The sequence below is a fragment of the Cardiocondyla obscurior genome, linkage group LG19 (assembly GCF_019399895.1).
Source record: "Cardiocondyla obscurior isolate alpha-2009 linkage group LG19, Cobs3.1, whole genome shotgun sequence".
Taxonomy (NCBI): domain Eukaryota; kingdom Metazoa; phylum Arthropoda; class Insecta; order Hymenoptera; family Formicidae; genus Cardiocondyla; species Cardiocondyla obscurior.
This window is the reverse complement of record NC_091882.1, coordinates 720,921-731,657: the sequence shown is the minus strand read 5'-3', so window position 1 is coordinate 731,657 and position 10,737 is coordinate 720,921. Positions and strand designations below refer to the sequence as shown.

The window sequence follows — 10,737 nt, the reverse complement described above, 5'->3', positions numbered from 1 at the left end:
GATTCTAATCGTATATGATCCAACGAGCTTTTCGACAGTCAAATATTATTTACAAATTTATTTTATTTCTCTGCGTTGGAATTTCGAATGCAACGCGTCGGACACGACGTTATTAATACACGAAGCTACGTTCGTTTTTCTTTTTTTCAAGTATAAACGCACTCATTTTTATGTGTTTTCATAAATTTACGTATTAAAATATTGACCGTATATGAATCCAGGAAAATATGACTGCAGGAAAACCTTCTGACAGATGGTAACGTGGCCGAGCGGTCTAAGGCGCTGGTTTAAGGCACCAGTCTCTTCGGAGGCGTGGGTTCGAATCCCACCGTTGCCAATTTTTTTAAATATTAATTTCGTGAGAAGTCTCTTTCTTTTTTTTCGTTTTCGCTTATTACCGTTTGCTCCAAATCGATTTACGACATTATAATTACAACTAATTGCCAGTTTCATAATTATAATTATATAAATAATCGCATTATTTATCAGCGTCGATAAAGCAAGTTTTATTATCTCGTCAAGATCCAGAAAAATTCAAAGAACACGATTACGTGGTTTCTTTTTTTTTGTTTTTTTTTTTTTTCCTGCATATCATGTGTTCGTATTAGCGATGTCTGCAAACGAAAAGATAAGATAGAACGATTCGAATTTGAGATAATGTCTCGCGGAAGCGCCCATCGATTATTTAGTTTCCAAACGAGTCTGTCGTGACTGTTTAGCTATGCGTAATCACCTCATATTTCGAAAACAGATAAACATCGTCACGCTAACGTACACTCTCACCGAAGTGGAATGAGTTGAAATGAGACAGCGCGGGGACGAGTCCACAGTTCAACAGCGGTCAGCTGACAATCCGAGGCGCCTTCTCGCTCGTCTTTCCTTGTAAAAAAAAAAAAAAAAAAAACAGCTGAGAGAAAACCGTTACAAGCGAGAACGAAACGAAGGCGAGAAAATTGCTTGGAATTAAAGCTGACGAGGCGAACGAAGATTTAGAACTCCCTGTTGCATCGCTTTATTTCACAAAAATTTCTTTTTGGGTCGTTACTGCGAATCACCCGCGACGCGTGATAGAAAATAAAAGAATCAACCTCCGAAAAAGATTATTCTAATCGTAATCCCGAAAAATTATGCATCAGCTGTTACATAAAATTATTTAAAGAAATATCGAAGAGAGAAAGAATTCTTGAGTCGAGCTACGAGAAGTAAAAAAATGTAGCTCAGAAAAAAAGCGCTTCGATTGACAAATTTCGCAGCAGGCAGATAACGCGACTTTCGTACACGCCCGTCTCCTCGTCAAGAGGCTCTGATAAGGAGATACCTCGTCGCCTCGTGGCCTTACCGCTCGCGATACATAAAAAGTTCAATCAGTGATATCTTCTCCGCAGTCGCGGAGACAGTCCATTGCGCTGGTCGGCCTCGCGAGGCGCCAGATACCAATCGGAGAAATTTGTTACATCATACAACGGCGAACGGGACATGTGCAAAGTCGTGGCGCGATCTGGAAGCCAACGCGACGTCTCGCTCATTCAGTGATCCTGCGAGCGATCGCTGCTTGCCGTCGGCATTGTAACCGCGGTGTCTCCCGTGACAACGTCCCATAAATTAGACGCCCGTAACTCGGCGAAACTGAAAGCATTCCAATATCCGTACTCACGCGTACGCGCTCGTCCTCGGAATAAAATACGATCGGCGATCTTAGCGCGCCGCTCGCAACGTGATCTATCTCGTACTGTGTTGTGTCCGCGTGACGACGCGCACGTGCCTCGGCCGCTCGCGAACGGCCACTCGAGTCCGGTTGTTTACGTAAGGAGAACGGACTCCAAGTGACGTTACCAAAAGCCGCGATACCGCCGCGCAGATCCTCTGGAACCACCTCTCTGATCGCGAGCATGGTCACCGCGGACGACAGGATCGTGCGCGCCTCCGCGCGCGAGACGATCGAGCTGCACCTCCTCTCCTTCGTCTACGGCCTGTACCTGATCATCCGCCGGTTTCTCAAATGGATTTGGGACCCTAAGAAATTCTTCATGCTGCGGCAGCGGGACCAGCCGCCGCCGTGTTTGATCGACAACAGCCTCGGCACGCATTCTTACGTGAAGATCAAGGTGAGCTAACCGGGCAACGTGCAAAACGAAAAGATTTTCTCGGGCCGTTGCTGCTTCACGACCATCTCCGGAAGCTGGGTAAAAATAAATATTTTAATCCAGCGCGATATGAACATCGGATACTAGCTGCGACGATAAGCAGATTTCGCTCGTGGGAGAGAGCAGCTTTCGAACGTTTTGCTTATCTTGCTGGATTATAAATAGTATTACATAATTGATCTTTATTTACACGCTATTGCATCGGACTATCGTCGGAAAATCTCTCCGATGACGCGAGCTAGAAGTGTTTGTACATCGCGTGTTCATGCGTTACAAAGGACAAGAACGCTGGTGTTAAAATTTCGCAATGTAATCGAATGCAAATGTATTTAAACTTTGTACAACAGACTGCTTGCGATACTTGAGTCGAGAATACACGTTGCACGTCATTGATAAATGGGATATTTCCAAATTTATGCGCAACTTCTTGTCTTTGTCTTTTTTTTTTGTCGATAATTACGAATATTGATAAAGTATCGAGCCAATTGTAGATACGACATAAATAAGCGCGTAAATAAGAGAATTCTTTATTGTACTTCAGTGTCTTGTGTTGTTTAAAGAAGCTTGTTGTTTCTTAAACACTAACACATTTTTTTTCAAGTTACATTCTGATAAAAGTATATTAAAATACATTATTCATTGAACGTTAAATGAAAATATCCAATTAAGCTGCGGAATTCCTGGTCGCAAGTTCATTGTCTGTCTCCTTTTATCGGAACATTTGAAAAACGGCGACGATATCAAATTGTTTAGTCTGGAAGACAGACGGAGGATTCCCACTGCCACCAATAGGAAAGTTGTAAATTATAAAGGAAAGCTATTGTTTCCTTTTTTCGATGTATACATAAAAGGCTAATGTAATTCAATTTAATTTCTCCATTCGAACGTTGTACCGTTACGCTATCATAATTACACTGTATCTTAATTGCCATATATCTACATGTATTTATACTAAAAGAGGAGGTTTTATGGGAAAATTTCCTATCTGTTTTAAATTAAAAAAAAAAAAAAAAAAAAAAAAAAGTACATTTGTGTATACGAGTTGATATAACTCGAATGTTACAAAGAATTTTTTCTTAATTGTTATTCAGTATTATTTTTTTAATGTGCTTGCTTTTTGTTTTACAGGGAGTTAAGTTCCATTATGTGGAAGCAGGAGACAAGAGCAAACCGCTCGTGTTATTATTACATGGATTCCCAGACTGCTGGTTGACTTGGAGGAAACAAATCCCATGTCTTGCAGAACATTATAGGTACGATTAATAATTTATATTTATAATATGATATATTTTGTGACGTGTGATATTAATGCATTAATTACAATTGACTGTCTCTTAACGTTATTTCAGGGTAGTAGCTTTGGATTTAAAGGGATTCGGCGACAGTGACAAACCGCTCAACAGACGATCTTACAAGATCGAAATTTTAATAGACGAGTTGAAACAATTTATTTTAACTCTCGGCGTAAAGACGTGTAGTATAATCGGCCATGACTTAGGAGGACTTTTGGGATGGTACATGGTCGCTCTGCACAGAGATGTCGTTTATAAATTCATAGCTATTTCGAGTCCACATCCTAATTTCTATTGGAATAGAGTAGCGGGAAATTCTACGTTAGATAGAAAGTAAATATACTTTCTCGTATACTTACTACCTAACCGAAAATTCGAAATTATTATTTATCAAAATTTGTGAGAAACTGAACAAATGCTATATTTCGATATGTTAATAGTTGCATTTTAATGACAAACTATATGGCATTTCAGATGGATACACTTCAGCAGATTACCATTTTTACCAGAAATAGATGCGCTTAAAGAGGACTTATCTATTATCAATGATATATTTCAGCATCTTCAGGTATCACAGGATGGCATAGAGAAAAGTTATGTCGAAGCATATAAATATGCTTTCAGTAGAAAAGGTAAATTAATCTTAAATAATTATAAACTTTTTACGCTCATCCTATTCTTCGTTAACATTTTTTTATATTTAAAAAATTAAAATTTTTGTAGAGGATTGGACCGGACCTATTAATTACTATCGCAATCTTCCATTCACAAGACTGAATACAGATAATGGCGAACAGATTGATAATAAAACGCTGCTTCTAATTGGAAATTTAGATCCTTTTATAACGATAGAGAACATTATTCAAAGCTCTGAACACGTAGAAGTATCCAGGGTTAAAGTCATAACAGAGGCGCAACATTTTCCGCATCAAGAAAAGTCAGACGCCGTAAATAAAGCTATTATTAAATTTTTAATAGGTGAGTTTTATTTTATCTAATTTTTCTCACATAAAGTTTTTTTTACAAAAGTAACACTACTGATGAATGCTAATTAAATATATCTCGCATTTATTTAATACAAAAATGTTTTAGGCTCAACGTCTAACTTGACGCCTTCAAAAGCGTCCTCTAAAAGTCTCGTGTCCTCCTGGCTAGGATCTTTAAGTAACACCGTTAAGTATGGCAATCAGATGATTGACGTTATGCATAAACGAACTAACAATATCGTGAACGTGTTGCCCAATAAAGCATTTTATTTGGGACAGACAAGTTAGATTGTGTTATGTAACATCAGCGTTACGTTATTTAGAACTTTGTACTTTGTTACGAAAAATGTAGGTATTTTACCTGCGCTAACGCTGACGTACGAAACTCATAAAAGGCTGATTTGGTCCTATATATTTATTACTTATATATATTTCTTATGTAAGTGTGTTATTGCAAATTGGGATTGCAATTTTTGTGAATGATTAAATCTCATTATATGAAGATATTACATTCACTTTTAGCAAGCGATATATCTCGAATTATTTTTAGTATTTTTATATGTATCGTTAATAAGATCTGCGTGGGTGATGTGTAATGAAATGTGCGTTTTTTATAATAGCATACAATTATTTAGCAACAAGAACATGGAAAACAATATGAAAAACTATCGGGAACAATATAACTTTTTTATTTTTTAATCTTTAATAAAAATTCTGACATAAGTTTTGTAATCACCATAAAAAATGATTAAATAAGAATAAAAAATAATTAATTAAATAAAAATTTATGAAAAGATTAAAAATTAAAAGAGTTACATTGTTGTCGGTAGCTTCTCACATTGTATTAAAAAATATAATTATATCGTTACGATCTTCTCACTTACGTCGCTTACCAATTATTAAATTTTAATTGTTTTCCTCGTTTTTCCTAAAAAATTAAATTTTGTATATTATAATAATATAATCGTAACGTTAATTAAAAAAAAACTTCATATTATTTTCATTTTCGTACTTTCCAAAATTTTCTGCATCTTCTATTGTCTCTGGCAACTCGCAGTTCATTGTTTCCGGTAAAAAGAAACATAGTGCGGCGCCTATTATTGGACCTAATCCGAATATTACCGGAGGTAGCCAAGGTTGGACAGTACCCTGTAAAATTATGTCTTTTTAATCTTAAAACAATTATTCATTACTTTTGCATAAGATAAGTCTTGGTTATTAATATAAAACTTTTATTATAAGATATATGCAATACTTATAAATTTATTTTATATATTTATATAATTATATACCATTGTTGCAATGTATGGTGCTATTATACTTCCAACTCTGGCAGAAATGCTTCCCAAACCAACGCCAACATTTCTCACGACAGTCGGAAATACTTCGCTACTATATAAGTATACCGTTGGAAAGCTAATAGCCATACCAACGAGACCCAGCGTGGCTAATAATATCTGTGCGGTTGCATTGGTTACAACAGTTATTAGTAATAAACTTGCGCCAGACAAAATATTTCCACCGATTAAAATTTTCAAGCGTGAAACTCGCGATATTAAGAACAATACTATTATAGTTCCAGGTATTTCCATGGCAGCTGTAAATCATAATTAATGTTACATTACGCAAGTGCAATTTAATTTAATTCGAAGATTGTTAAATTTAGTATTGTTGAAGTAGTGTTAAATTTTACCAGAAACTGCGACGTTAATAAATATGTTGCCATCGAGGTGACCCATATATTGCGCTAATCCGAAGAAGCACATGCCACAGACGAACCAGTTGGCACTCACATATATAGTTTTCATTCGTAAATTTGAAGTTCTAAATAAATGAGTGATGTTGTATTTCTTATTGTTCTTCGCTTGTCGGACTGTCGACTGATTCTCGTAAGTTTCAAGTGCCACTTTGACATTATCCACAGGTATTGTGTTTCGCCCAGCTGCTTTCAGTAAAATTTGTTCCGCTTGCCTGTACTTGCCCATAGCTAGTAGCCACTTCGGTGATTCCGGGATAATCCTATTTTGTAAAATGCCCGTTATTAATCAATTCCTTTACGTATTTCGCAAATTTTAAAGTGTATCTTATTCGGCTTTTATAACAGCGTACGTATATCTATTTACCAGTAGTACACTAATAAGAAAATTGACGGTATTGAAATAGCCATTTGAAATCCAGACCACGTGAGTGTCAAATAGGATATCAGAGGATTCATTAGATGTCCGATTAAAAACGGTACGTGGAAAAGAACTGACATGACCGAGCGCCATTCGATTCCAATAATCTCCATAACTACAACCAGTTGAACAGTCAATTTTACACTTTATATCCTCATAAATTGTACGAGTGACGCTTAACTTACGTAAAACGAAGCTGACGAGCATAGTTCCGCCAGTAGATACGGCACAAAGAAATTTAAGTACCAAGAACAATTCATACCACGGTGCAAATGCACTTGCGAATCCCGTCACCGATTGTAACATAATCGCAATCATCAGTGGTTTCTTTCGGCCAATTCTGTGCAAAAAAATAAATACTATCATTAGAACGATATAAAATAATACGCTTTACATTAATTTGTAAAACTACAGTCGTTTATACCTATCAGCCATTGTACTAAAAATTAAATTGCCAACGAGCACACCGAACATTGTACAAGATTGTGCAAAATTCGCTAATTGCTGCCTATCACATACTAAATTCCACTAAAAAAAAAAAAAGAATTTACGTATTATTTTATTACTTTATATTGAAATACTTGTGATTATTAATTAATCAATTTAAAAAAAAAAAAATTTTTTTTTTTTTTACGCTTTATAAAATTATATTAATTTACCTCTGTTATAATACTATTTATAAATATTTGTTTTTTATATTGGAAATCAGTGCACTTTTCTATAGTGCCATTTCCAACGTCAACCTCACATTGTAATTGCATGGATTCGTTAGTTGCAGACTTAGGAGCGATACATGTGAAATTAGTGGGCGGTGCAAGAAAAATTATGGACAGCTGATGCCAAGCTACAGGGAACTTGACAAGAGAGATTGCCACAGCGATGACGATATGCCATGGACCCATGGAGCCCATAGCTTCCTGAACAGGATCCAGTGGCGTGAGTCCTGAAAAAAAGCACACAATAATTTAACATAAATTAAACTTTATTATATTTAAGAACATAAATGCATCCGTTAGTTTTTTAACAACTAAGGAACTTACACCTTGCAGTCCTATCTGATTTCGATATAGCACACTGATAATTATTCACACGGTTCTACAATTATTTGAAGCAAAAAACTTACTTTCAAAATCTCCGTAACTTTCAAATGTTAGTTAAAATTAACTGAAGACGACACATTTCATCTTTGTTGATTTGTGAGACTTGAATGTGACATTGATAACGTTTAAAGGAGTCATTAGCTATTATCGATCGTTCTATATTGGGCTCTAATCAAAATAAACCGCAAGCTCCACAAACCAAATCTAATAATAAGGCGTAATGTTTCCGTGCAATTCGCGACAGTAATATTAGCGGTATTTATAATTGTCGCACTTAAAAGCTTTAGCTAGTAAAAATTACAAAATTAATTAGTAGCTTAGTGTCTTTCTTAAAAATTTTGTAAAACTGCTTAAATTTAAGTCTTGGAAAATTTTACGATTAGAATATTATTGAAAGTTCAGACTCGCAATAAAATAGTTCGTTTCTGTGCGTATTCCTATATGATTCCCGTTATGATTACGTGCATCGCATATAATATATGAAGCAAGTGTCAACATCCGCGATAAGATTTCATTACAGCAAACCCGCGAAACCTATCAAACCGGTATTAGCTAACGGAACATGCACGTAATTAGTGTCGTCACGTTGCATGTATCCATGTGCTATGCTGTTGCAGATGTACGAATCGGTATAGGAATAACAAAGTGTCGAATTGCAGGTACATATAAAATTACCCAACGTTAGCTGGTTGACCTCGCAAGCAAAACCTTAGCTCAGCAATTTTATCAAAATCGTGTAGAATTACGTGAAATTAAAGCTACCTCAGATAATTTGCAATTCGCGTTAGAATCGAAAATGAAATTTTACTCCCGATCTTTAACGTGTTTCAATTAAACGACTCACAATTCAAGCTTTTATTTCGAGTTTATTCCACGTAATTTGTAATTTGTAGTTGTAAATTATTGAAACCACGAATGTTTTATATTACGCATATTTTCTTGGGTCTTCGATCTTTGTGTCACGGTTTTGGGTGACAAATTAAAATTATATAAGTGTGTAGTGAAGAGAATAGTAAACTTATAAATAGAATTCTATTCTGAACTCCATCGTTAATTACAGCACATTTAGAATGAGCGTTAACGAAGTTTAAATCTTTGTGATCTATTTAACAATGACAAACATGACCGCGTTTAAAGTATAGTTATAATCATAAGTGATCAAATACTGCATCGAAGTAAATAATGACAAAGATACTAATACAAAGTTCAAGATTACAGAATATCACTTCCATGCAACACAGAATATCGCTCCCATTTAGGTTTTTATAATATCCGAGATAATTTTAACAAGTTAAAGAGTTCAAGAAAAGATCATATCATACAAATCAAAATTGTTAACGTCGAGTTTGCATTATGCAAGTTGAGATATTAATATCTATGTTCGTATTTGGTAAACGGAACATCATAATTACTAACAATTAAATACAATTAAATCGATATTTTATATAGCAGGGTCTATATAGCATTTTCAGCAACTTGTTGATTATAAGTTGATTTATAATTTATCAGTCAATAATTATAGTCGACAAAATATAGTTTAAATAATAGTCAGTTAAATTACGACTTTAACAAGTTGTTTTTGGAGAACTGAAAATTGTCGACTATTGATCGACAAATCGTCACTTGTGTTGTTTAAATATTTTTCTTCTTTTTATTTTCATAATGTATTAAATTTATATTATTAAAATTCTTATCGTATAAAATATGTGCAAGTTTTATATAAAACGTGACGCACATAGAAATATAATTTATTATATCCTGGAAAAGATAAACTTCAAATACTTGAAAAGTTTCCGCGTTATTTTGAAATTTTTTTTTTCTGCAATTTTTAATTTCTTTGAACATAGGGATTCAGTTACAAAAACAATATAATATCTATCTAATTATCTACGTAACATGTTACAAATTACACACAATTAACCAGGACTTGCAAAAGCATTTCGCTTAACAAAACGGATCAATATCTTTATCTATCACTTTAAATCGCAAATTAGAAAGATGATAATTATGCAGTATTATGAAGTCATGATATATGTCACGGATAAATATTATTGATAAGAGGATTAAAAAAGCATCGTTAAAACTCAAAATATCACGTAAAGAATAATAACAACGTTAACAATTAATTACCGATTTCGCGCCAATTTTTTTCGATGTCGCTTAGCATTTTTCTTGAATTATAAATCTGTTATATACCCACAATTATTTCTGCTGTAAAACGCAGAAAATTACATATGTTGAAATAAGATTAGAAAAAGATTAAAGTTTTTTTTATATTATATCGCACCAAATAGATTTTTTTAAACAAAAAAATCTATTTGGCGCGATACAATATACCGTTCTTTTAATTGTAATTTACAAAAGACTGAAAAAAAAAATTTTATTTCTGCATTTTTAATTAAAAGTAATGAGGAAATCGATAAAACATCAATGATTATTTTTACGGGAAACTTTTAACATTGTCATAATAAATCAGACTTAAAAGAGAAAACGTGAGTTTCCATAAATTGCGAGATTATGCAATGTGGAAATTAGTCGTTCCACAGCACGTGCATATCTCGATGATGTAATTTAAAAATATGCATTCTGCATGCACACTGACCATCGTCTGATGTATATTTAGCAAAGTTCTCTGGAAGAATTTTCGAAGTCGAACAATTCCGGTCACGGGTTCTAAAAGTAAATTTACCTTTCATCGTGCGACCAATCGTCCACCGTCTTCACCAAGCACAAATTTATTTTCGACTATGAAATTTTCCACCGCTGCGAATCGCCGTGGTGCCGAGTGTTGGTGAGCTCTTCGAGAGACCGAAGCAAACTAAAAACGGATCTTAAGTCCGTCAGTACGCCGTCTTATCGGCGCGGAAGGGTGAACGTGGGGCAGCGCGCCTGCGACACTTGAAAGACACGAATTCATATCCGATCATTATCCACTTATCGCGTTAATATTCTCTCGCCGTTTTAACAAATAACTGCCTCACCTTTTCAGAGACTTCCACAGATCTACACCTACGCATATGCGGAGCTGTTGATTATAC

General features: G+C 34.8%; 2 protein-coding genes and 1 non-coding gene across 5 annotated transcripts; 2 read left to right on the top strand and 1 right to left on the bottom strand.

The window, feature by feature from the left end:
- Positions 1-255: 255 nt before the first annotated feature.
- Trnal-aag (transfer RNA leucine (anticodon AAG)) lies at positions 256-337 on the top strand. The gene has a single exon. It is a non-coding gene; the product is annotated as a tRNA-Leu (tRNA).
- Positions 338-1,371: 1,034 nt separating this feature from the next.
- Positions 1,372-4,920, top strand: LOC139110106 (epoxide hydrolase 4). The gene is made up of 6 exons (XM_070669678.1): positions 1,372-2,105; positions 3,273-3,397; positions 3,494-3,769; positions 3,911-4,068; positions 4,160-4,414; positions 4,529-4,920. Exons 1-6 carry the CDS (start codon positions 1,890-1,892, stop codon positions 4,708-4,710), a joined length of 1,212 nt encoding a protein of 403 aa, XP_070525779.1. The 5' UTR covers positions 1,372-1,889; the 3' UTR covers positions 4,711-4,920.
- LOC139110103 (organic cation transporter protein-like) lies at positions 4,745-10,534 on the bottom strand. 3 transcript variants are annotated; one of them, XM_070669672.1, is made up of 10 exons: positions 10,389-10,532; positions 9,830-9,910; positions 7,259-7,542; positions 7,024-7,127; positions 6,785-6,939; positions 6,546-6,714; positions 6,116-6,441; positions 5,715-6,019; positions 5,435-5,571; positions 4,745-5,350 (listed from the first exon to the last, which is right to left on the bottom strand). In XM_070669672.1, the coding sequence occupies exons 2-10, from the start codon at positions 9,864-9,866 to the stop codon at positions 5,329-5,331; spliced, it is 1,539 nt and encodes a 512-aa protein (XP_070525773.1). In that variant the 5' UTR covers positions 9,867-9,910; positions 10,389-10,532; the 3' UTR covers positions 4,745-5,328. The 3 variants fall into 3 exon arrangements, with proteins under 3 accessions (XP_070525773.1, XP_070525772.1, XP_070525774.1); XM_070669671.1 differs by having other exon boundaries at positions 4,745-5,571; positions 10,389-10,534; XM_070669673.1 differs by lacking the exon at positions 9,830-9,910 and having other exon boundaries at positions 4,745-5,571; positions 10,389-10,533.
- Between the last annotated feature and the right edge of the window lie 203 nt (positions 10,535-10,737).